This window comes from Sarcophilus harrisii, chromosome 6, assembly GCF_902635505.1.
Source record: "Sarcophilus harrisii chromosome 6, mSarHar1.11, whole genome shotgun sequence".
Lineage (NCBI taxonomy): Eukaryota > Metazoa > Chordata > Mammalia > Dasyuromorphia > Dasyuridae > Sarcophilus > Sarcophilus harrisii.
In genome coordinates, this window is record NC_045431.1 from 243288243 (window position 1) to 243314483 (window position 26241).

The following is a 26241-nucleotide window of genomic DNA, read 5'->3' on the forward strand; positions in this document are numbered from 1 at the left end:
GGGGAACAAGCTCTGGCCCCGGGGCCTGGGGATCCCCCCTAGAGTGGATGCGGCCGGCCCTAGCCCTCCCAGCAGCGGCCTCCTCCGCACCGACCCTCGCCCCTCGCAGCTTCGCACACGCGGTTCAGCCCGCGGGAAGTCGGTAGGCGGGCCTCCGCTGAGCGCCAGCGTCGCCGCTCAGCCTCCCGGGATTTAGGGTTCCGCGGCCGACTAAGCGCCTAAGAGTCGCGCTTCCCCTCGCAGCGCCCGCTGGGAGTTGTGGTTTCATGGGATGCTCAGAACCCGAGTGGCCGCGAGAACGAGACTACGCTTCCCAGGAGGCCGTGGCGGGCGAGGATGCCCACGGGCCCCGCCCCCGGCCCGGGTGCGCGTGCGCAGCCCGTTTCTCCTCGCACCCGAGTCCCCGCCCGTTTCCCGCCCAGATCCGCCTGCCCGCCCGCTCGCCTGCCCGCCCTCCGGCCAGCCCGGTCCCGGCCCTCCCTCCTTCTGCCGCCCGGGCTGGTGAGGAGGCGGCTCCATGTTTTCTTTCCTGCGAGCGGCGGCGGCGGCGGCCTCAACAGAAAGCGGGGAGAAGGCAGGTAACCCCGCGCCCCCCGAGCCCGGGCCTTTCCTGCCTCAGTTTCTGCCCCTGTAAAACGGCCGGGCGGAGGGGTCTCTGGGTCCCCGCCCCTTCCCGCCCCCGCACCCTTCGTCTGGGAAGGGCGGGGCTTAGTCCCGGTGGTACCCAGGCCCCCTCCCGGCCTCGGTGTCCCGGTCCGTGCGACCAGGTCGTTGGACCCGGTGCTCCCCAGGGCCCCGCCCTTCCGCGGGCCTCAGTTTCCCCATCGGCAAAAGTTACCCTCGTTAGGGCCCGTCCCCACCCCGGACCTCGGATTACCCATCTGTTGAAAAGAGGCAAGATGAGGTGACCCTTATCCTCTCCGCTCCTCAGTTTACCCCGGCGTAAAATGACGGTTCGGCCGAGAAGGCACCTCTTGCCTCTGTCTCGGGGTTGGGGGAGTCGGGGGTCTTATGTACCAGGTGGTGGGAAAGCCTCCAGGGACACCCCTTTCTCCCCTCCGCGTGCCTCCGCACGTGCCCGGGACCGTGGGGGAGGGGCGCCTCCCCTGTGCCGCCTCCCCAGAGCACGGGGCAAGGAGACCCTCCCCCTGAAGGAGATTCCCTACCCTTGTCCCTCCCCATCCCCAAGAATTGGAATAAGGAGACCCTTTTTCTATGCCCTCTTGCCCAGAGCAGAGGGGTATGGAGACCCCTCCCCTGTGCCCCCTCCCATCAGAGCAGAGGGGTAAGGAGACCCCTCCCCTGTGCCCCCTGCCTGGAGCAGTGGGGTAAGAAGACCCCTTCCCTGTGCCCCCTCCCATCAGAGCAGAGGAATAAGGAGACCCTTCCCCTGTGCCCCCTGCCTGGATCAGTGGATAAGAAGACCCCTTCCCATCAGAGCAGAGGGGTAAGGAGACCCCTCCCCTGTGCCCCCTGCCTGGAGCAGTGGGGTAAGAAGACCCCTCCCCTGTGCCCCCTGCCTGGAGCAGTGGGGTAAGGAGACCCCTCCCCTGTGCCCCCCCCTTCCCATCAGAGCAGAGGGGTAAGGAGACCCCTCCCCTGTGCCTCCTGCCTGGATCAGTGGATAAGAAGACCCCTTCCCTGTGCCCCCTCCCATCAGAGCAGAGGAATAAGGAGACCCTTCCCCTGTGCCCCCTGCCTGGATCAGTGGATAAGAAGACCCCTTCCCATCAGAGCAGAGGGATAAGGAGACCCCTCCCCTGTGCCTCTTCCTGGTGCCCAGGAGTCAGCCCTCCTTGCAGCGGGGTGGGGTGGAGTTTCCCGTCCAGGCTTGATTTCTGCGGTCCCGCCTGCCCCACCCTGTTGGGCACCAAGACTGTGGTAGTGAGTGACCCCCCACGAGCTGATCCAGGAGAGGTCCTCCTTCCTCTGCAGACATTCCCACTCCTATTGGAGCGGAAAGTTTGCAGCAGAAGCTTTTTGCCTTATTAGGCTGGGAAGATGGAGAGGGGGAGATGCTGAGGCCCGGGGCTGGTTAGTGGTTACAGGCAGAACCCGTCTGGGAGGAGGGCAGGGTTTGGAATCCGGGCTCTGACCAGCTTCCTACCTGTGTGGCACCCGGCTCCCCAGGAGGGCTGATTGAACAGAGGCCTTCTCCGTGGCCGCCCGCGGTCCTGCCCCCACAGCCTGCTAGCTGTTACTCACTTTTTATTAAACCTGCCCTGGGAGCCGTGAAACTTAAATTATTTTTAACCTGGATCTCTCTGCCTCAAGGGATCAAAAATGTGGTAGGGATTTTGTTCTGTCAGGCTTTTCTCACACGACCCAAATAGAGGATGAACTTCAGCTGGAGAAAATTTTCAAAAGGGTTTCTTTTTTTGAAAAAAGAGCTGGAGGATTGTAGAAGTACCACCCATAACCCCTCCTGCCCCTCCCTTTTGCCTGTACCACGTGGAAGCTTCTCCAAGTTCCATTTGTGAACTTGCTGGACAGTGAGGAACTTGGTTGGACCAAGTTCAAGTCCCTGTTTGGTCCAAGGAGTTAAACTGTAGGAGAAAGAGAAACCGTGAGTGGGGGTACTCCAGGACAGGCCTTCTGCTTCTACTAGGGAACACATTGCTGAGGGAGTCCTTTTTAATGCATGAAATTAAAAAAGGAAGACTGTGGTTTTTAAAATGTTTCAAAATGTTATCTGTGTTCCCAAGCTGTGATTTAGAGAGTTGCCTGCAGAGCTGAGAGGTTAGTTAAGTCATTTGCTCAAGTTCTCAGGTCCACTGTCTGTGAGAGGTGAGGTCTGAACTGAGGTTTTCTTGACTCCATGTGCCACATGGCCTTTTCCTGTAAATATATGATAATGGAGAAAAAAGTTCCATAGGAAGGACGGACTATGGCATATAGTACGTAGTGCAGTGGTGGCAGACTCCAGCAGAAAGGGGGCTGGCAGATATTGACTTAGCAAGCCACATAGTAACACTTTCGTGTTTCATTGTATTTTTGTTTTGTTAAATATCTCCCAGTGACATTTTGGTCTGGTTTGGCAGCTGTGCCTCAGGCCCAGTCCTATTGTAGTGGGCTTGCAGCTGGGAAGAGCTGGATTCAAGTCCTGATTCTGATTCATCCTGGCTGTATCACCTTGTGCAAGTCACTTATCTGAGTACTCTAGGAGACACTTCAGTCACAGAGGAATCGCTATCTGTTGAGAGAGTTTTCTCATTTTGGAGGACTATAGACTTCATTTCATTAAATCATAGGCTCACTCCTTTATAATTCCAGATTGGATTCCATATTCACACTTTGTTTTATAAAATCAGCTTTGTCCTATGATGGATGTCTCTTACCAGGAGTCCAGAGGAAAGGAAACATTTCCTCACTTGGCATTTCTTTCCATGTTTTTGACATCATAACCTCAGGCTGCCTTCTGCGATCACACCGAGAAAGAAAGCACTTTGTAGAGCCTTCTATTATTAATGTTGGCTACTCTTATTTTAAAAGAATTAGACCAGGGCAAGTACTTGATGTTTTCAAAAGTCAATAAAAATAAGAAATAGAAACTGTGTTGGTTATAAAAAAAAAAAAAAGACAAACTCACCAAACAATAATTTATCTTTTAGAAAAGAGGGTGCATCAGCTGTGGAGACAGAGGGTTCAAGTTCAAAACTCAGCTCCTGATGTTAACTTATATGAATGACATGTAGCCTCCCTGGGCCTCCGTTTCTTTATCTGTTAAATAAGGGTTTAGGTTATATGACTTCTGAGGTTTCTTGGAGCGTTAGAGTGAGGATCCTGTTTTAAAGACATTTTATGCTAGTGGGAGCCTCATTTATTGGATTTTTTTTCTTTGGTGGAGAGGATGATGGGTGATGTAAAAAAATGACACATTGCTTCACTTTTTCAGAAGGCTCATTATGGACTTTCTAGAAACCATAGGGTCAGAGGGAGTGATTTGTACTCCTCATACTGATACAGAGTATATATATTTTGGCAAGTGTGTAAAGAGTTTATAGCCTTTGGGGATTTCTTAATATTATTAATCCCATTTTTAAATTTAATTTAAAAAATTTTCCCAGTTACTTTTAAATCAATTTTTTAACATTTGTTTTTAAAACTTTTGAGTTCTAGATTTCCTTATCTCCATCCTGAACCCTCATTAAGAAAGCACATGTGAAACTATGCAAAACATTTCTATAAAAGTCATTTTGTAAAAGAAAACATCTCCTTCGCTTGAAAAAAAAAACCCTTGAGAAAAATAAAGTTAAAAAAAAAAAGAGTATGCTTCAATCTATATATAGTCAGACCTAGTCAGTTCTTTCTGTGGTTATAGGCAGGATTTTTCACTATAAGTCCTTCACAGCAGTTGTGCGTCATTGTATTGCTTAGAATAGCAAAGTCATTCACAGCTGACTGATGGAATATGGTTTTTTTAAAAAAAGTTATGTATTTTCAAAACATATGCAAGGATAATTTTTCAGCATTGATCCTTGGAAAACCTTGTGTTGTCATTTTCCCCTTCTTCCCCCCATTCCCTCCCCAGATGGCATGTAATCCAATATATGTTAAATAGAGTAAAAATATATGTTAAATCCAATACAGGCATACATATTTATATAATTATCTTGCTACACAAGAAAAATAAGATCAAAAAGTTAAAAAAATGACAGAAAATAAAATTCAAGCAAACCAAACAAAAAGAGTGAAAAGGCTATGTTGTGATCCAGCCTCAGTTTTCATAGTCCCTCTCTCTGGGTGCAGGTGGATCTCTCCATCACAGATCTATTGGAACTGGCCTGAATGAATCATCTTGTTGAAATGAGCCACGTCCATCAGAATTGATCAATGGGATATGTTTTTAAAATGTTCTAAGTTATTCTAAAAATGTTCACTCCAGCCTCACTTTACCAAATGGTCCTTTGAAAAGAGATTCTGAGCCGTGATTTCATTTAGGGAGGTCCCCTTGGTGCAGATCTGTGATTGTCCACAGAGCTATTTGGGGGGCCTGGCCAGACTCCCACTGCCCTGTGTCAGCCCGGGCATTCGAATCCAGTGCATCTGCCCTAGGAAGTAGTTCTCCTGTCCCTAAGCCAGGCTTCTTCCTGGTCTCCATCGGAAAGCAGTTCTTTGAACTCTCTGGACACCTCACAGAAGTTAAGCAAAGAGCTTGGGCCACTTTTCAGGTTAATTGCTCCTGCCTCCACAGAGGGCCTGGGGTCAGCACACAGGCAGCTCTCTGAAATGTGGGAGGGTCTGTGCTCTTACAGAGGAGGAAATCATTGGCCACATCAGGCCATTGGGAGCAGAGCCAGGGTTTGAGCCCAGGTGTTTCTCTTGGTCCAGTCAGTCAGCAAGATTTAGGACCTGCCAGTGATGTGCCAGGCCCTGTACCAGCATCCACAGCCCCGAGATAGTGCCACCCCATGCACATTTTGGGGTTATCAAAGCATTTCCAAAGTATTGGTGGTGCAATTGTGAGTGAAATGCTTGTGAAATGGCATGGGTGTAGTTGTCTCTAGCCAGTTCCCAGATCTGTACCAGAGTTCCTGGAGCCCATCCTGTTCTGACCTGCTGTGTGTGGCAAGCCTGTGGCCACCTCAGGGTCAATTGCCTCCTTGGAGAGCTGGTGCGAGGACAGCCTCCAGAATGGCCCCATGGGTTCTAGGCCTTGGCACCTCATGTTCCTGCCTCCGTGTCCTCTCCAAATCAGTCTGTCCTCAGTAGAGCTGCCTACCTGATTTTCTTAAAGCGCACATCTGACCACGTCCTTCTCCCTTTCGAAACCTTCTGTATTTTTAGGAACAGACTAGTCTGTTTGACATCTGAAATCCTTCCCAGTCTGGCTCTCAGCATACTGGTTATTGGTTCCTCTTCATGAACTTCATGGTCCAGCCAAGCTTCCATCTTTTATCTCTCGTTCATTGCTTTCCCTGGGCCCTTGAGCCATCCCCCATGCCTGGAACCTTCCCATTCTCACCTTTTCCTTTGGAATGAGAATCGGAGCTCCCGAGGGCCCAGGCTGTTCTGTAGCCCAGTGCTTGGCGCACTGGAAGTACTCACGGAATGCTTTTCCATTCCATTTTCTTGCCCATACTTGGTGCCTTCCTTTTGGGTGAGCCAAAATATTCCTACAAGAGAAGAAGGTGCTTTGGGTGTCACTGGTTGCTCTAGTTTCTTGAATGACTTAGCCCAAGCGTCGCCATCCATTCAAGGCCTTTCTGGACTATCTGACCTCACCTCTAGCCAAGTCCCTTGCATTCATCTGGATATGTTTCTATATGTCCACATCTCCTTGGTGGAAGATGAGCTTGTAGAGGACAAGAACTGGCTTCGTTTCTTCCTTTGTTGTTTTCACTACCGAAGTACAAGAAGAATAAATTTGTGCCAAGTAGGGCAGCATCAGCATCATGGTGATTACCCTGATAAGTCTCATGTCTAAGACACTTTAAAGTTTATAAAGCATATTCCTTTTGCCAACCTTAGGAGGTAGGGAGTACAGGAATTTCCCGATTTTACAGGTGAGGAAACAGATTTAGAATAGTTCAGTGACTTCTTTTTTTTAAAAAGTAAGCTTATTATTTTTTCTTTTCAAGCAACAGGTATTTCAAACATTAACTTATCACTTCCACTATCCCTCTCTGCTGCGCAAATTAAAAAACAAAATGTAATGATGAAACCGCAAAAATTTCCTCCGGCACACATCTACATAGTTAAACAAAGCAAGTTCCCACGTTAGCCATGTCTGAACATGTATCGCTTTATTCCTCTCTGCCTCTGTCTCTCCATTTTAAGTTTGTCATTTCCTGTCAGGAGGTGAGGCCTGTTTCAACTTTATTCTCTTGGAATATTGGTTTTACTGAAAAAATTTGAAAGTTTTCAAAGTTAATTTTCGTCTACAATGTTGTCATTGTTCTAGGTTCTTGTCATTCTGCCTTAGCTCATCAAGAACTCTCAAGTTTTTTTCTGAAATTATCTTTTTCATTATTTCTTATGATACAGTAATATTCCATAATACTCACACATCACCATTGGTTTAGTCATTCCTTAATAGGATAATTTCCAAGTTTCCAATTTTGGGTTATCATGAAAGAGTTGGGGTGTGTGTGTGTGTGTGTGTGTGTGTATTCTTTTCCTCTTCCTTTGATTTCTTTGAAGTATAAGCCTAATGGTAGTTTAGTTGTATTCACTGTTTGATAACCTGGGACAGAATTCTAAATTGCTTTCCTGAATACTTTAATCAAGTCATAGTCCTACCAACAATACACCATTCTACCCGTTTACCTGTATTCCCTTGTAACACTGGTCATTTATTTCCTCTTTTGTCCATATGTTAGGGGTGAGATGAAACCTCAAAGTTGCTCTAATTTTTATTTGTCTAATTAGTGATAAAGAACATTTTTTCATTGATTGTTAGTAACATGAATTTTTTTTCCCCTTTAATAATTGCCTGGTCACCAAAAGAAAAAGAAAGAAAATTGCCTGGTCATATCTTTTGGCCTTTTGTTGGTTGCAGAATGGCTCTTAGTTTAATAATTTGAATCAGTTTCTCACCTATTTTCAATGAGACCTTTGGCAGAAACTTGTTGCAAAGATTTTTTTTCCCAAGTTACCGCTTTCTCTTCTAATCTTTTTTTTTTTTTTTGCTGAGGCAATTGGGGTTAAGTGACATGGCCCAGATCAGGTCCTCCTGACTTTAGGACTGGTGCTCTATCCACTGCGCCACCTAGCTGTCCCTCTTCTAATCTTTATGATAATTGATTTGTACAAAAGTTTGTATATTTTATGTCTAATTTATGTTGGTTAGAATTCTCTATCACTTCTTTATCACAGTCAGGAAGCCTTGACCTTTCTGTCGATCTGAAAGTTAATTTCCATCTTGCTCTTCTAACTTGTTGTGATCTGACTTTTTATTTCTAAGTCATATATTTATCTGGAGCTTATCTTGGTGTGTGGTGTGAGTACTGGTCTAAAACGAATTTCTGCCAGGCTGCTGTCCAATTTTCCCAGCAGTTTTGATCAAGTGGTTTCATTAGTGACTGGAATCAAACACCATGTTTCTGTGTTTTCTGCTGTGTGTGGTATATTTAATCTGTTCCACAAATCATTCTCTCTACTTTTTTTTTTTAAACCTGATTATTTTAATGATTACTATTACTTTGCAATATTTTTCAGATTTGGTACTGAGGGCCTCCTTTCTTTTCCCTCTTTTTTTCAGTAGTACCTTTAAGATTCTTGACTTTTTGTTCCTCCATGGGATTTGGGGATTATTTTTTTCTAGCCCTACAAAATAGTATTTTGTGGTATTTAGGTAGTATTGTCATTCTTAGTATATCAGCCCAACCAGGGTAAATGACTTGTCCAGATCTACAGAATTCATAGCTGGGACTTGAAAACCCAAGTATCCAGACTCTAAGATCTTGACTTTTAGTTTATGTAGCTGAATGAGAAAACCCATCCAAAGAGCATGTGGAAATTGCAGTAAAAGCCTTCATTAAGTAAGCAAAGTCTTAAATTCATGAGTATTTTACCTTATTTAGGAAACATGGATGAAATGGAAACAAGCAGTCAGATGTTCATTTTTCTTCTCAAAATTTCTGAACATTTCTTGGGGTTCATTTCTCCCGTCTCCTCTGGGTAGCATCATTAGTCTTTCTCTCTTGAATTGGAAGACCTCAGACATTTAGTCAGATCCCATCTTTTTTACTGAGACCTTTGGAGGGTTCTGATTCTAGGTTTATTCCAAAAGTTTGTGGCAGACCTAGATTCAGAAATCCAGATTTTCTGATGTCCAGGTTTCTACTTGCTTTCACCTTTACATAGTCATAATTCATCCTAAGGATGACTTTGCAAAGTTCTCAATCAACAGAAAAAGGAGTGTTGCTCTCTATAATGCAAAGGCAGGAAAACAGACTACTCCCTTTTGGAAAGATTTTCAAGTAATTGAAAGAAAAAGACTATTTTGCTCACTCTTCATTTTCTGAAATACTTGCTTTACCCTGACCGTTCAGATTTCTTGATGTTTCCTGTAGTGCTTTATTTTTACTGGAATCATTTTAAAATGTAAGTGTAACTATGAACATATAGGCCAGTAACAGATGTGAAAATATTTTTAACATTGAATATTTTTATTTTCTCCAGTTACACGGAAAACAGTTTTTTATATGTATTTTTTAAAACTTTGAGTTCTAGATTTCTTCCCTTTCTCCCTCCCTTCCCCCTCTCCCCCCATTAAGGAAACACATGTGAAAGTATGCAAAATACTCCTATAAAAGTCATGTTGTGAACAAAAACAGATCTTTCCCCGCCCCCCTCCCCTCCCAAAAAAACACTCAAGAAAAATAGCTTAAAAAAAAAGTATACGTCAATCTTTATTCAGACACAATTAGTTCTTTTTCTGTGATTTTTTTTTTATCACAAGACCTTCAGAGTAGTCTTGGATCGCTGTATTGCTGAGAAGAGCAAAGCCATCCACAGCTGATCATCCCACAGCATTGCTGGGACTTTGTGTGTAATATGTTTCACTTAGCTCGAGCTCATGGACGACTTTGCAGGTTTTTCTGAGAGCATCCTGCACAATCACATGCCACAATTTATTCAGCCACTTCCCCACCACTGGGCATTCCCTCGATTTCCAATTCTTTGTCCTGAGAAAAGAGCTGCTATAAATATTTTTATACCTATAGGTCCCTTACATTTTTTTTTTTAGTAAATCATTAAGTAAATTGTTAGGTCCAAGCATATGCATGATTTTATAGAAATATGCTATTTCAAAAGATCATTTCGAAAGTATTTTGAATCTGGCTTAGCCTCTCAGTTCCTGGGCTTAATTGTGTAACTCTGTTTTTTTTTTTTTTTTTATTTAATAGCCTTTTATTTACAGGTTATATGCATGGGTAACTTTACAGCATTAATAATTGCCAAACCTCTTGTTCCAATTTTTCACCTCTTACCCCCCACCCCCTCCCCCAGATGGCAGGATGACCAGTGTAACTCTGTTTTTGAATAATGTTTAAAGATTGTGAGCAGGCCTGTGTGGGGTATGTGTGGGAGTGTGTGGGTGTGGGTGTTTTCCTTGCCTCTTAAAAAAATATGGCATTTTAAAAAAGAATGGAAAATCTTGGATCATAATTTAGCCCTGAGTCACACACACACACACACACACACACACACACACCATGGTTGTGTTCATTAACATGTAGGAGCTTAGAATGAGAAGCTTTACAAAAGTTGTAGCAAAAGGCCAGTGAATGGTTTAATTCTGATCATGTGAGTTAGGGGGGTATCCATGGCAAGATATCCTCGAGTGGCTTGATTAGCCTCAGTCCACAGACCTGGGTGAATTCAGGAAAAAAGACTGTTAATAGTTGTCCATGATCCCTGCTTTTCTCCTTAGATACAAACCAACCTCTCATGTCCTGTGGATAGTTTTGCTGTTTTGACTTTTTACAGATGCTTTTTACCGACAGCTGATGTCTTTTGATTTCAGTCCTAGTTTTGTGCTTTCTTGTAGAACCAACTGAAAGAGCGGGCCGGGATTTAGCAGGCGTGTCCACTCCTCGGATCTGGCCTTTCTCCAGCAGCAGTGCAACAACACAGTTTGTATTATTTATTCATTTAAATATATTCACAATACTGAAGTAACCTTTCCCCCCTTGTTTCCAAATTGGATTAGAAATATTTTTTTTAGGCTCTGAAAAGCTAGAGGCCAATGACAATATGGGGCCGGCAAACGGGTTGGTTTTTGCCAGATGCCAGCAGGGCGGAGGAGGGAGTGCTGGATTCGGCAGTCAGAGGACATGGCTTCCAAGCTCTTCACGGGTTCCTAGTTACAGCTCCACGGGACCCTAGAAGCCGCCTAGCTCCCCCTGGAAACTGAGGCTCGGGGATCAGTCAGTCAGCAGGCCTTTATTAGACAGTGAGAGTGCACCGGGGGCAGCAAGGGCGCCGGGGTCGCTGCCGTAGACAGCTGAAGGTTTGTGTGTGGGGGGTGTAGTTGGAGCTTTGGGGGGTGGCGTGGGGATACCTTTGTGCCCCAGAGACCAGCCAGCAGGGGCGTAGGAGCACAGGCTGGGAGGTGGTCCCAAGGAGAAGTAGGTGTGCTTGAGAGAGGAAAACCAGCAAGGCTTGGCAGCAGGTGGGGGATGGGAGAGGGGAGGGTGAGAACTTGGAGGCGGCTCCCACGCTGCCAGCCTGGGTGAGTAGGAAGGCGCCATGCTCCCACCTGTAATAGTGAAGTTGGGAGAGCAGTGGGCTTCAGAGAGACACTGAGCTCTGTTTGGGGCGTGTGGCGTTGGAGCTGTCTAGGAGAGAGGTTAGGGCTGGAAAAATAAACTGAGTCTGAAGAGGAGAGTCGAAGCCCATGGGAGCTGTGCATGGTGGGGCCATCTTGCTGCTGCCCTTGTGGTCTCAGAGGGGGTAGAATGTGGTGCTAGAATTAATAGGGAACCTTTGGAGTTACAGGCGTATAAAAAACTTTACCATGATGTGACCTTGTGTTCCCTCCAGTCATTGCTAACACCCTGGTGCAGACCCTCATTGCCTCATCCCCAGACTTGTAATGGGAGGCCGGAGGGATGGCATATCAGGCGTGGGGCACAGCAAGGGCCGAGACAGGAGACAGGGTCTTATGGGCCATCACCGGTATAAGGAGCAGAGCGGGGATTTGGATCTGAGCCATGAAATAGGGGGTCTGTCTGCCCCAAGTCCCTCCCCACCCTGTCCGTTCTGCTCTCAGCTGTCCCATCTACTGTTACCCTCCCTACGTGGTAAACTCCAGCGGCTCCTTGTGGCCCCTCAGGATCAGATAGAAAATCCCTGGCCTTTGCTGCTTTTCTGGCCTTCTTAATCTTTAGATACTCATCTTGACTCTCTTACCTGCACTCTTCTAAGACCCAGCAGCCTCCCCACTTTAGCCCCCTCATTATTCCCCCCTTGTCCATTGTCTCTCTGTTCAGATGCCCCTGTTTTGGCCATTCCTTGTTAGCGTGGGCAGTGCCAGGCGTGGGGCAGTGCTGGTGGGGTAAGAGGCCGGGCAGCTTGCCTGTTGGCGCCCCCCACTGGCAATTAGAAGGTTGGCATCCATCTTTCAATCCCATGCCTCGCCCATGTGAGTCCTTACATGGCAGGGGACCATCAGAAAGCTAGTGGATGCCCCCTGGGTTTTGGAGGGCTAGAGAGTTGTCTTCTATGCTCAGGAGCAGCCAGCAGACCCTCATGATGAGCTCCAGGGAGAGTCTGGCCTTCTTGGGCCAGTCCAGTTAGAGTGGCTCAGCAGGGAGTCCTTAGTTGGCCCCAAGGTCTCCGGCTGCCACTTGCTTACTCAAACCTGTGTTCTCATCCTCAGGCGCATGCGGCCTCTGCTGTCCGTCGGCTCTTTGGGCTGGTGTGCACCATGGCATGGTCCAGTTACTTTATAAGAGGTTTTCTAGGTAACCCTGGAAGTTAGCCCTCCCTCACTGAGGTGGGTGGGTGAGGCAGGGACCACCAGGTTGAGGTACCTGCCAGTCCGGGGTGAGACCGCCGGGCCGAGGCACCTGCCAGTCTGGAAGGCTGCTGGGGCCTCTCCTTAGTGTCCTCATTAGAGCAGCCCTCTTGAGGAGGTGTGAGTGAAGCCCCAGGTTGGTCAGCAGCCCAGCAGGGGGGAGAGGCAAGAGTGTCAGGAGGCCCCAGGCACCGGCTAGCTGTGGGAGTTGTGGTTTCCTCAACTGGTCAGTGAGTCTTTCGTGCCCGCCTCGCTCTCTGTGGGAGTTGCTGGAAGGCTCTGAGGGTCAAAGGCACAGAGGGATCCCGTTGAGGGAGGAGCACCTGCCCCAGCCGGCGGCGATTACTCTCATCCAGGCTTTTAGGGCACAGGTCTTTACCGCCTACCTTGGGGCCTCTCCTCATCTGGAGATGCTGGTGTGAGAAAAGTGCCCCTTGCTGGTCCGGCCCAGGAGGAGAGCTTTCTGGCTTTTCCGTTCTGCCTCCCGGGCTGTGGGCCGCCCGTGGGGTCTTTCCTTCCCCAGCTTGTTGCCATGGCCCTCCCCGTCTCTCCCTGCCCCCACGAGTCATGGCTGAGCCGGATGAGCGGCCTCAGGGTGTCCAAAGTCTTGGGGCTGTAGCTACCCAGCCTGTGCTCCCAGTGTTCCCGTAGTCCCTAGGCGTGCGCTGGTGGGTCAATGGATGAGGCCTCCGGAGCCAGGCTCCCAACTTGGTTCCTGAATGCTGAGCATGGTTGGTGGTGATTCCAGCTCCTTGGCGCCAGGAAATGGAGGCTGCTTCCTCCCTCTGAAGAGCCCGGAGCCTCCTCAGAGCTTCCTCGAAGGCCCCTTGGACACCTGCTCTCCCACCTCTGGCGCCAAAGGACTCTCTCAGGGCTCTTGTTGTCTCTGCCCCACACAGGTGGTAACACCATGGAGCGCCCGGCCCCCTGCCCTGTGCAGATCGTCGTGGTGAACAAGGATCAGCACTCCTTCATGTTGGACGAGAAGGCCTTGACTCGGGTCCTCTTACAAGAGCACATCAGGGACCTAGACGCGGTCGTGGTGTCAGTGGCCGGAGCCTTCCGCAAGGGCAAATCTTTCTTCCTGGACTTCTTGCTTCGCTTCCTGTATAACCAGGTGGGCCATGATCCCTGGAGGTCGGGAGTCCTTGTGCTTGTTTTTCTGGCTTCCTGTTTAAGGGAGACTGCTTTCCCGTCTTGCAGAAGGAGCGTGACCATCCACAGTGGCTGGGTGACGAGGATGAGCCTCTCACAGGATTTTCGTGGCGGGGGGGTTCTGACCCTGAAACGACTGGAATTCAGATCTGGAGTGAAATTTTCATTATGGAAAAGCCTGATGGGAAAAAGGTGAGGGCTAAGGAGCATTTCCTGATACACACAGAACGCTGCCTTTTTGATCATTGTCTGAATCAATTCACACAAAACCTCTCTGTGTTGGGTAAATAAACTCCTTCTTTTAAAGTTGGATTTTTACTTCTGGGCCCTTCAGAGCACAGGTCATTTCCCCCTCCCTCCTATATCCCCTTTTCTTCTCTTCTTGGTCATGTTTTTCTATTTGTGGTTACATTTTTATTTATTCCAGTTCAGTTTTATTTATTTGCCTCCTTTCTCGTACAGACTATTTTGATTTTGATTTGATTTGAGTTACTTTACAAGAGTCTTTGCAGATTTCTTCCTATTCCTTATTTACTACTACATTATATCAATATGCCATGGTTTATTTAGTGATTCGTGTTTTTAAAATATAATCGTCAAACATTCTCTACTCTCTGTCCCTTCCACTCCTTCTCGAAATGAAAGGAAAAACGAGACCCTCGTTACAGAACAGCATAAATCAGCAAAGCAGATTCCTACGTCTCCTCCTGCGGTGGATTTCCTCCTGGTGATTACTTGTCCCGAGAAGTCGTCCCCGGTTGGTGCTGGCTTTAGGGGACGGCAAGCTGAAAGCTCCTTGGTTTTTCACCCGTTGAGCTGAAAGTGTGGACATAAAAAGCGATCGAGTCTGATAGAGACTTTAGGGACCGCATGGGCAGCACTGTAGAAATGGTAAAAAGGAGAGTGGCTCAGCTGAGCCTTCCTCGAGCTTCCCTGACTGTTCTGACTTTGATCTGTTTACATCTTTCCGTGTACAGTCAGTCGGTGCCTGGTGGTGTGCGGATGGTATTTGGCACACAGGTGCTCCAGGAGAAAGGGAGTGATCAGGAGACCTCCCCACCCCTGAGCTGACTGACATGTTTGCATCCCATGCTGGGGAGTTAAGGCAGGCACTGCCAGTCAGTGCCGGGCTGAGAAAGTGCTTGGGGCGCTGGGAGATAAGACTTTCCTATCCTCATGATTTAGCGGTTCCCAAGGGAAACAAAGGCAACTTTGGGGGGAAGGGCTTGCTCCACCCCTTCCACTTTTGTCCTTTTCCTGCACCTTTCCCCTTTCACGCCAAGTCCTTTTATCTACTTTCAGGCAGACTTTTGTAAAGTGGGAACTGTTGGGGTTCCACATTCATATTCATTTCTCTTGTTAAAAAACCCTAGATTTCACCTAAGTTTTGGGGTGTTGTGATCGTCATTGACAGGCTCCAGGTCATCCAGAGTGATGTAGAGCTTAGAATGAGGGCAGAGCTTCCTGCTTCCTGGCCTTTGCCAGTTCCTTTTGGATCTTCTGGGATCTGGTGCCCCTATGGACTATTTTTTCTTTTTTTTTTTTAATTAAATTTGATTACACATTGCTTTCTGAATCATGTTGGGAGAGAAAGTCCAGAACAAAAGGGAACAACCACAGGAGAGAAATAAATAGAAAAAAGAAGTAAACATAGCCTATGTTGATTTAGATTTAGTCTCCTTAGTTCTTTCTGTGGTTGCAGATGGCATTTTCTGTCCAAAATCTCTTGGGGTTCCTTTGGATCACTGAACCACTGAGAAGAACCGAGCCTTTCATAGTTGATCCTCTCACCTTGGTTCTGCTTGATTCACTGAGCATCAGTTCATATAAATCCTCTCAGGCTTTTCTATAATCAGTTTGTTCATTTTTTGTAGAATAATATTCCATTACCTTCATGTACCACAACTTGTTCAGCCATTCCCCAATTAATGGGCATCCACTCGTTTTCCAATTCTTTGCTACCACAAAAAGAGCTGCCATAAACATTTTTGCACGTGTGGGTCCTTTTCCCTCCTTTATGATTTCCTTGGGATACAGACCCAGTAATGGCACTTCTGGGTCAAAGGGTATGCACAGTTTCATGGCCCGTTGGGCATAGTTCCAAATTGCTCCGCACAATGGTTGGATCAGTTCACATCTCTCCCAACTCCATAGTGTCTCAATTTTCCCACATCCCCTCCAACATTTATCATTATCTTTTCCTGTCATCTTAGCCAATCTGAGAGATGTGAGGTGATACCTCAGCGTTGTTTTAATGTGCATTTTTTTAGTCAATAGTGATTTAGAGCCTTTTTCATGTCACTATAGATGACTTTAATTTCATCATCTGAAAATTGTTCATATCCTTTGACAACTTATCAATTGGGAAATGACTTGTATTCTTATAAATTTGACACAATTCTTTATATATATAAATGAGAAACATATATATTTATAGCCAGAAACACTGGCTATCAAATTTTTTCCCCATCTTTGTACTTGTTGGTTTGTGCAAAAGCTTTAATGTAATCAAAATTGTCCATTTTGCCTTTCATAATGTTCTCTAGTTCCTCCCTTCTCCAAAGATCTGATAGGTAAATTATCTTTCATTCTCCTAATCTGCCTATGGTCTCATCCTCTATACCCAACTCATGCACTCATTTTGACCTTATTTTGCTATGGATGTGAGATGTAGGTCTATGCCAAGTTTCTGACACATTATTTTCCAGTTTCCCCAGTAATTTGTCAAAGAGTGAGTTCTTATTCCAGAAGCTGGAGTTTGGAGGGGTTTATCAAATGCTAGGTTGCTATAGGCCGTGCTTATTGTGCTGTGTGTGTCTAATATATTCTACTGATCCATCACTCTTAGCCAGTGCCAAATGGTTTTGATGACTACTGCTTTATTAAGAGAGTTTTAGGTCCGGTACTGCTAAACCACCCTCCTTTGTATTTCTTTTCATTAATTCCCTTGATATTCTTGACCTTTTTTTCCAGATGAATTTTGTTATTTTTTAATAGTTCTATAAAATAATTTTTGGCAGTTTGATTGGTATGACACTGAACAAGTAAACCAATTTAGGCAGAACTGTCGTTTTTATTAGCTCGTCCTACCCATGAACAATTGATATTTTTCTAATTGTTTAAATCTGACTTTATTTGTGTGAGGGCTCTCCATTTTGTAAGGCGTGCTTGTATAAAATTATGTCATGCTGTTACAAATGAGAATAATGCTACCTGAAAAACCCTACAAATGAGAATGATGAAGACAATACTGCAAGTAATTACCTACCTTTAACATATATAATGTATGTGTGGTTTTATTACTGTGTTTGTAGGATTAAGAGAAATTATGTTAAGTTAATTAAATTAAGTCTGTAGGATTAAGAGAAATTAAATGAAACTTCTTGGTTTCCTGTCCAAGCACAATAAGAATTCTGGCTCTGAGTCTGATCAGAAGATTGTAGTGGCTGCCTTTGGGGTACCTTTGATGTCACGTCCTTGACGGAGGGGCAGGCGCCCCCTTCCTCCATGTTGCTCCATGTGCTTTCTTTCTCAAGCCGCCCTTGGGCAGTGAGTCAGAGAGGACTGGATCTTGCAGGGCTAGAACTGCCCGGCAGGTTTGTTCACAAGGTCTCTTTGTAGGATAGTTGGCTTTTCAGAGCAGCTTCTTTACCCCCAGGCCTTCATTTTTCACGTCCTTTTTGCATCTTGTTCAGGTTGCAGTAATTTTGATGGATACTCAAGGAGCTTTTGACAGCCATTCGACGGTGAAGGACTGTGCAACCATATTTGCCCTCAGCACCATGACCAGCTCCATCCAGGTGAGCCTGCCACCGGACGTTGCTGAATGGGACGCTCTGGTTGGGGGTGTCCTGAGGTCCCTCCGGTCTTTGGGACGACTCGTCTTCCTGGAGAGGGTCGCCTGCCTAGGTGGGAGGTATTGAGGAAGGATTTCCTTCGAAGAAGCTCCTTGGGCCTCTGTGCCGTGAGCCAGGCTTGGGCTCCAGGACGCGGCCCTGCAGTGGCTCAGACTTGGGCGGGGGGAAGGGGTGTTCTTCAGCTTAATTGTTCCTCTCTGGAGGGTGTAAATATGAAACTGCTTTCATTACAGATTTATAATTTGTCCCAAAACATTCAGGAGGACGACCTACAGCAGCTGCAGGTAACATGGCTCACAAGGTTTTGCTATGGGATTGTCTCACCTCTTTTTAGTCAATCAGAGCGTGGTTTTCTATGTGAGGCTCAAGGGTGGGAGGAGGTTGCTGCCCCGAGGCCTGCCCAGGTCCCATATTTGGGCTTTTCCACCTGGATCCTCTTCAGAAAACCCTGAACAGCCGGGCTCATCCCCTCCTAGGCTCCTTTCCCCGGTGCCCCAGAGTCCTTGGCAGCATATCCCCTCCTGCTTCCCTGTACCTGACCTTGCTTGGATACTGCTCTCCTATATCCAGTCCATGACCCGGCTTGTCATCCTCCTCTGTGTCCCCCATCCTTCCCCTTTGGGGACTAGAACACTACAGTAGCCACCAGTGCCTCCAGCTATTGGCACCTTGAGAATTCCTGGCATGGTGTGGAACCAGGATCCTGATATTCCTCTTGGCAGGAATTTGGGAGTGCAGCTCAAGGCTTGTCTATCCCCGGCAAGGCCTGGCCATGTGCCTTGGGTGCTGCTGGGCCCACAGGTGGATGGCTCTCAGGAAGGCTGAGAGTTCTCCGGGCCAGGGAGTGGTTTGGGACAGAATTTGAGCGTCATCCCCAAGCGTTGTCGACCTTGGTCTGAGTCGGTCTTTTCTTGCCTTATTTCTCAGCTCTCGAAGGACTGGCCAGGTAGTTGTTTGAGCTGAGTACCAGAGTGCATGACAGGGCTAGTCCCCTGAGCGTAACGGGAGCACCCCCTCCCATGTGATATGGATAACTTGGCTCCCTCAGCTCTCAGGGTCCCTAGCTGTGATCGCTCCCTCCCACGGGCTCACCGACCCAGAGTTTGAGAGAGTGGGCAGCTGTGTCAGCCAGGCTGGTGGGGGTGTGGGAAGGGCATATCCCAGAGGAGTATCTGCCCCTGGGGCCCAGCGCTGCCCACCTCTGGACTTCCACACCAGGCAGGGGGGAGCAGAGGGTAGAAAGGTCAGGAACTCCTGGAGCTTCTGGAAACATTTCAAAATGGAAAATTTGAGCAAACACCTCGGGAAGGAGGCGGGAGGTTCCTTAGAAGCAGTCGAGATCGCTTTCTGGAGAACAGGTTAGGTCGGACTCTCCTTTCTTTTTTGGACAGGGCTGTGAAAAGAGGAGATCAGAGGAATGAGGTAGATGTGCCTGGCACAGATTTTTAGCAACATTTTGGATTGATTATCTGCTCTTGTTCTTGTGGAGGAGATAGTAAAATGGGGACTGGGTGTTGAGGTCATTGTTGAGGTGGGAGAGATGATTGCAGAGTCGTTGTTGAGGACCCGACTTTCCCGTGATGGGAGACCTTGGGTGGGTCACCGCGACACCTGCTTGTCCCCTCTCACATTTTCACTAATGGCTTGGACTAAGGTTCAGATGAAATGTTCACCAGGGCGGGGAGAGTGGTCAGTGTCCCGGCTGGCAGCCCAATGGGCACAGGGAGCTGAGCCACTCAGGTGGGCCCCGTCACGGTCAGGGTTGGGTCTCTGTCTCAACCCCGGGCTCAGTAAATCCTCACAAGCCTATGTTGGACAATGAGAGGCTGATGGCAGTCACGGGGCTGGATGAGCTCTCTGAGAGGAGGAAGGAGGAAGGGGGGTGGGAATCTGAGGCACAAGGCCATGGCTGAGAGAGCCGCACCTGAGACCTGGCAGAGTGCTGGGGACCCCGGAGGGGCCTGAGCTCAGGCCAAGGGGTTCCTCAGGAAGTTGTCGCCATAGGTTACTCTTTAGTCCATTGGGAGTTGGGAAGGAAGCAGGGGCCGTGGCCCTCTCCGACTGTCTCCTGCTTCAGTTCTCCCCTCCAGTGATTGGCCACAGGTTGTTTAAGTCCCTGCTGGGGTCGGATACACAAAGGAAACATTTTCTCGTTGCAAGGAATTCCCATTCTGTCAGAGGAGACGACTGTGGTCAGACACGCAGGGAGTTAATACAGATGTTGGTGGAGGAGCTAAACTGTTAGGGGAGGAGGGCGTGATGGGGCCGGGACAGGGCAAAGGTAGGGGAGTGGGAGGACAGAGGAAGTCAGGTTGTTGGAAGCCGCTGGGGCAGGACCGGAGGCAGAGGCCGGGCTGTGGGAGCTGAGGAGCAGGGCGATGCTTTCTGGAGGCAAGGGAAAGGGCGGGCACTCAGTCCGAGCTTCTCTGGAAGGAAAAGGGGGCTGGGAGTGTGCTGGAGGTGGGTGTTGGCAGGGGAAGGGAGCTGAAGGGTGGTCCGAGGCAGGGTGTGCCTTTGAGTTTAGGTGTCCCACAGGTCTCATGGGAGGGCAGAGGGGAAGGATGGGATGGTGAGAAGTTCTGACTGGGGAGAGGTTGTGGGGAGTGGGCGTCATCCCCGAGCATCCCTCTAGAAATGACTGGGAGGCCTCGGATGGGCAGCCCTGAGACAGACCCACTGATGTAGAAATGGGATGACCCCTAGTGGGGTCACCCCGAGCCCCTCAGGCATGGGCCAGAGTATGGGACCCCCCTCCTCACCCGCGGCCAGTTTTTCTCCTTTTAGTAGCCCTGTGTGCCCGGCTGGCTAGCGTATCATTTTCTCGTGGGACAGACTGCGCCCAGGCGGGCCTGGCCTGGCACGCGCTGCTCCCCTCAGGGTCTCCTTTGTCTCTAGGTGTGGCTCAAGCCCAGCCCTCAGCTTGGAGCCTCTTCTGATGCTCTCGCAGACATTTATTTTGCGTGTCTTAAGGCAGTCTGGGTTGTTTCTGCTTGTGTCTCACACTGGGCCAGGGCCATTCTCTTCTCTGTTTGCTGGGGCTTCTGGGCCCTGGGTCCCCAGCGCCGCCCTCTCGGGCTCCAGACCAGCACCCTCCCCGGGAACCCTGGGAAGCCATGTGCGTCCTGCCCTCCCCAGCACCAAATGGGAGGAAAACTTTATGGAAGCAGCAGCGAGCCAGGGCCACTCCTGGAGGCCAGGGGGAGACGTGTCGCTGGGGCATGCTAGGCTGAGGGATCTGCACCGGGGTCACAGGGGTTCGCACTGGGCTCACGGGTCCGCACTGGGCTCACGGGTCCACACTGGGCTCACAGGGGTCTGCACCGGAGACATGTTTTCCACTGCTGTGTTTTCACCTCTTGTCCTTTACGTCTGTCTGTTTTTCAAAGTTATTCACGGAATATGGTCGGCTGGCAATGGATGAAGTTTCCCAGAAGCCCTTTCAGGTGCGTCCCTCCCTCTGGCTGGCATTGGCTGGTGATAGCTCTGTGCCACATGTCCTCAGCTCCCAGGGGGAGGTGACAGTTCCCAGGGATCACACTTGCCAGAGGCCTTGTCAGCGAGACCCTTGCCCCAGGGCCTTGGGATGAGTCCCATTTTATAGACGGGGAAGCTGAGGCAGAGTCTTGCCAACTTGAGACCCTGCTCCTTCTCTCCCTGCACAGACGCTGATGTTTCTGATCCGAGACTGGAGCTTTCCTTATGAGTACAGCTACGGACTTGAGGGAGGCATGGCATTTCTGGAGAAGCGCTTGCAGGTAACTGGGGGCCAGGGGCGTTTGTCAGTCGCCCTCACTCCACACAGGTTATTGGCGTGGAAGCGCAGGGACCAGCGAGGGCGGCCTCGGCTTTTGGCCCAGACTGAAAGAACTCCATTTAGAGCGTTCTTGGTCGGCCAGTGCACCTTGTGGAGCCTCTCTCTTCTGGTGGCTTGGCCGCCTGCGTGGGCCCCGGGCCTCCCCTCATTCTCACCAGGGACCGGCAAGCTCTGCGCTTGTGTGCGCGGGGGCTTCTCTGTGTCACGATGGCATCTGGGGGGGCGGTTCTGGTGGCTCCCCAGCTCCCCAAGGTCCTGGCTTCAGGGGGCCTGTGCTGTCTCTCCGGTCGCAGGAGCTGAGTTCCAGTTTTTGGGTCTTCCTTGGCAGGTTAAGGAGCAGCAGCACGAGGAAATTCAGAACGTCCGAAATCACATTCGCTCATGTTTCACCAGTGTCAACTGCTTCCTCCTCCCACACCCGGGGCTTCAGGTGGCCACGAGCTCGTCCTTTGACGGAAAACTGAAAGGTTTGTGCAGAAGACAAGCGCGTGATCAGGAATGTGCTTGGCTTCTGGTGGCCCCTTTGTGAGAGGCCGCGTGGCTCCAGACCCCCTGTAAGGAAGCCCCTAGATTGGGCTGGGCCTTGCACCAGGGCCTGCGGGCTCGGCCACTGTTTCCCCTTCAATGAAATGGTGAAAATGGGGTCTTTTCAGGGGGCATGCCATGCCTGCAGTCTTTCCCAGCAGTGAAAGGACCCAGGAGAGGGAGCCCATGCTCCTCAAGCCCACTTGGTCCTGGGGAACCGGGGGCAGCCGGGGACGCTGCTTCTGTTTTTGACCTGATTTGCTGACAGTAGCACGATGGCATCATTGTGCCTCAGTTTATCCATCTGTAAAAGTGGCAAGGCTTTGTTTCCGACCTGCCTTGTGACCCTGTTAGTAACATTGGGCCACGCTCGCGGGTGAGCTCAGAGCTGGCTGTTGTCACCCGCGTGGCGGCCATTTGGGGGAAGAGGCTGACCTGGTGTCCAAGCTGGTCCGAACGGAGCCAGAGAAAAGGAGGTTGCTAGAACGACCTTTGCCCCCCACTTACCCAGCAGAGGCAGCTTTTCACCCAGTTGGCAGACAGGCCCAGAGCTGCTGGCGTGCTGATTCAGTGAGCTCTGGGGCTCTCTGTGGGCAGATGGGATTGTGCCCGCCGTCTGTCTCCCACCCCCCCAGTGCAAGCTGTTAAACATGACTTCTCCTAATTGGATGAGGCTGGGAACCGGCAGTTGGCGTCTTCTGCATGTTGGTGCATGTGCAGAGGCGGCTTCCTTCTGGGGCCCCAGGCCCCCCTCCTCAGAATCACGCTGTCACTGATTTTTAAAATTCATAATTGAAGGAAAAAGCCAGATTTTCAAGCATTACGTAAAGATGCAGCTTTTCTCCCCAGCCCCTCCCCCGCCTGGAATAACGTTGCCCCCAACACAATGTGGTTGGGGGCCACGGGCCTGGCCTGGTGTCTCCTGGGAAGGGAGACGCTCGAGTTACAGGGGTCGGGCGATCACTGTTCTAGCACCATTGGTTGCCTTGGCAACCACGTAGCTGATTTAATGCCCTTGAAAGTGAGTTTCTGAGGAGGTGAGGTGGGCAGCTCAGGCTGAGGCTCCTCCTCCCTGGAAAGGGGGGGGGGGGGAACTCCTGCTGGGAGTCCCGGAGAACTAGAGCCATCATGTGACAGATCCAGAGAGAGCAGCAATGTCCCCCGGTACTCTCCCGGACGGCCAGCCACCATATGTGTCCCGAGGGAGCAGGGTCATCTGCTCGGGCTCTGCTGCTCCTTCTGTGACTGGGCACGTGGCTTAATGCCCTTTTTTCAGACTGGGAATTGGGGATGAGGGTGATGTTTGTGTTAATAACCCCTGTTGGCTACTAGCTCTGCCACTCTCTGCCTGCCTCGGTTTCCTTAGCTGTAAAATGGGATCATAATAACCCCTACCTCCCAGGCTTATTGTGACAGTCAAATGAGCTAATATTTGTATAGTGCTTAACACAGTGTCTGGTACATAGTAGGTGCTTAGTAAGTAGGTACTTGTTCCCTCCCTCCCTCCTCTTTCCCTCCTTTTCCCTCTCTCTCCTTTTTTCCTTCTCTTTCTCTCCCTCCCTCCTCCTCCTTTTTCTCTTCCTCCCTCCTCCTTTGCTCCTTCCCTCCTTTCTTCTTTTTTCCTCTCCCTTCCTCTTTTTCTCCCTCCTTTCATCCCTGTCTTCCCTCTTTCTTTCTCCCTTCCCCCCTTTCATTCTCTCTTTCCCTTCTCCCTCCCTCCTTCCTTCTCTCCTCCTACCTTATGAGACAATGGTGTGAAACTAAGCTTAGGGATGGGTCTGGGTCATGGATCCGTTGGTGGAGGGCGGAAGCTCCCCCCACGCGGGTCAGCACCTCTCGGCTCCACCACGGGCTGCCACCGGAGGGAGCGGCCAGAAGGAGCCTTCCTTATGCGGGGAGAGTCTGAAGGGGCCTCTCCCTCTCCAGAAGTCTCCTGGGGCTGTGCCCCCGCAGCGCCTGCCCCCATCTGCCCCGGTCCCAGAAGTCACTGGGGCCTTGGCGGTAGCCTGACACATCTTGCAGAGATCTAGACTCGCTGGTTTTGTCACTTTCTGAAAGGGACCCCCTTGGGTCCCAGGATCCTTACGTCGGGTGTGGGGGTGCGGGGGTTGGGGGTGGGGAGGATGGGGGCTGGAACAGCCTCAGGCTCTGTCCTGGGCCTCTGGGGGCTGAGTCCGGCCCACGGCTCACTCTCTGTTCCCCTCTGCTCCCCCGGACAGACATCTCTCCTGAATTCAAAGAACAGTTACAGACGCTGATACCATTTTTGTTAGAACCAAGCAAGTTAATGGAAAAGGAGATCAACGGCTCCAAAGTCAACTGTCGGGGCCTGCTGGAGTATTTTAAGGTGAGCGCCCGCCACCGGCCTGGCCCCGAGAGCCAGCAGGGGCAGTGCCGCTCCGGGAGAGGGGTCTGCCAGGCTGGGAGGGCCGGGCCGGTGTCGGGGGCTTCTCCCCAGGCAGGAAGGGCCCTCCTGGGGGTGCTCCTGGCACTGCGCTGCGCCTTTGCGTCATCGCCTCGTGTTTCTCTTCCAGGCCTACATTAAGATTTACCAAGGAGAAGGGCTGCCTCATCCCAAGTCAATGCTTCAGGTGAGCCATTTGCCCCACGCGAAGGATGGGAGTCACAGCTTCCTGCTCCCCTTCCCCACAGTGCCCCGGGGTGGGGGGAGGCTGAGCCCCATTCATTTGGAGGCCACTTCCCAGAATGTTCCATGGAGACTTTGGGACTGCCTAGAAATAGGTGGCCTTGGAGTAGGAGCCCAGGGGTGGCTCCCTGGTGGGATCCCAGGGCGGCCGGGGACTGGGGATTTTGGAGTCCATTGGAAAGTCCCCCATGCGCCCCTGTGGGGCCTCCCTGGGCAGGCAGCTCCTTCCGGCCCTGATTTCCTTTTCTTCCCTTCTCTTGGCCTTGCTGCCACCTGCCCCCCTACCCTCCACCCCCCTGTCCCCCCGTCCCCAGACGAAGCATCCCTAGGGCCCTCAGCTGGCTGCCCTGCCCCGGGGTCCCCCACCGGGTGCTCCCCAGCTTGGAGGTGTCAGCAGTGGGTGTGGGCTGCCCCCGCCCCCCTCGTAGGCACGCTGACCAGTGAGGGCTGGTGTCGGGGCCACCTCATTCCCGGGCTCTGTGATGTCACTGAGGGGGTTCCCTGTGACCATGCTGCTCTTCCTGGGTGCTGCAGCCCCTCAGTCATTGGGCTGGCAAGAGGCTCCCCGCCCCAAGGGACACACGGCGGACTGAAGAGCCAGGGAGGGAGGGAGGCTGAGTGTGCCTCGCATCGGGCCTGGTGGCACCGGGTGTGACCGCAGGGCCGGAGCAACTTTGCTCCAGGGGCTGGGACGCCTCTGGGGCACTCGTGGACCTCAGAGATAACCCGTGGGTTATACTCTCATGGGATCTACCCATCTTGTTTCCTTGGGGCCTCCCCCGTGGCCCGCCATAGCCTGCCCCCTGCGGCGTTTTCCTCTTCGGTTCCTGGGGACTCATCTTGTAACCTCAAGGACACGGGAAAATCAGCATGAAAATGATGGGCCTTTGGGTGAAGACAGAAGCTGCCACCCCTAATCCGAGCAGTTAGCTTGGCTTGGTCCTTGACTAGGCCCTGGCCTTGAGGCCTAGGCCAGGGAGCTTGGGGTGGTCGGCACAATGTCCTGTGCAGGGCCCATCCCCGGGAGCCCTTACCTGGGCCTGGTGGGGCCAGGACCTTCCGAGGAAGCTTTGCCATAAGGAGCCCTCCCAAGGGCACTGTGCCGGCCAGGCCGGATGCCAACGCCACGCCCACTGGGGGCCTTCTTGTGACTTCTCGTGTGATGGTGAAGGTGGGTCTTTTTGTGGCCAGTCAGCAGGCGCTCACGTGCCCCATGGTAGCCAAAGCCCGGCACCCTCGGCAGGACCGTGTGTGGCGTGGAAGCCGAGAGCTCGGCCCGACTTTGGGCTCCAAGGGGTGCGGACCTGCTGCTGCCAGCCCCCTCCTCCCTTAGGGTGGCGGTCGGAGCTCCCCTCTAGCCCTCCTTGTAGGAAGAGCGCCTCCCACTGGAGGTGCCAGTAGGGCACGAGCTGGCCGTGCCCGTGGACTGAAGAGGAAGCTGGGAAGAGGGTCGGGGGATGGCCTGCAAGGGGAGCGGAAGTCGAGGCCTGTTTGTCGAGGGGCGGCTCAGGAAGATGGACGAGTCTGCCCCCGTGACGGGGGAGCGCGGCGGCCCTGGGCCCTTTGGGGACGAGGCCTCGGGGGGCTGGTTGCACTTGGCTCACAAATGGGAGGGAGAGAAGAAAGCTCCTTGCAGTCACTCGAGGGTGGGGCCGAGTAAAGCTTCTGTCCCTTTCTTCAAAGGCCACTGCGGAAGCCAACAACCTAGCCGCGGCGGCGTCTGCCAAGGACATGTACTACAACAACATGGAGAAGGTAGCCAGGAGCAGGGAGG

At 50.7% G+C, this 26241-nt stretch overlaps 1 protein-coding gene and 1 long non-coding RNA gene across 5 annotated transcripts in view; one reads left to right on the forward strand and one right to left on the reverse strand.

Annotated features, from left to right (window-relative positions):
* Positions 1–353: 353 nt before the first annotated feature.
* The window catches only part of ATL3 (atlastin GTPase 3), a 30550-nt gene continuing 4662 nt past the window's right edge, over positions 354–26241 (forward strand). Inside the window, exons 1-13 of one of the 4 annotated variants that reach the window (XM_031943475.1) lie at positions 354–578; positions 10499–10583; positions 12332–12416; positions 13369–13586; positions 13673–13816; positions 17320–17424; positions 17715–17765; positions 20868–20924; positions 21144–21236; positions 21624–21762; positions 24040–24167; positions 24355–24411; positions 26151–26222. In XM_031943475.1, coding sequence (XP_031799335.1) covers positions 12380–12416; positions 13369–13586; positions 13673–13816; positions 17320–17424; positions 17715–17765; positions 20868–20924; positions 21144–21236; positions 21624–21762; positions 24040–24167; positions 24355–24411; positions 26151–26222 — 1101 coding nt within the window. In that variant the 5' untranslated portion in view covers positions 354–578; positions 10499–10583; positions 12332–12379. Of the gene's footprint in view, positions 579–10480; positions 10584–12331; positions 12417–13368; positions 13587–13672; positions 13817–14269; positions 14352–17319; positions 17425–17714; positions 17766–20867; positions 20925–21143; positions 21237–21623; positions 21763–24039; positions 24168–24354; positions 24412–26150; positions 26223–26241 lie in introns of those variants that run through there. The other 3 variants (XM_031943476.1, XM_003774478.4, XM_031943477.1) reach the window with 3 other exon arrangements.
* Positions 17343–20082, reverse strand: LOC116420038. Its single transcript, XR_004230365.1, has 2 exons — positions 19406–20082; positions 17343–18874 (listed from the first exon to the last, which is right to left on the reverse strand). It is a non-coding gene; the product is annotated as an uncharacterized LOC116420038 (long non-coding RNA).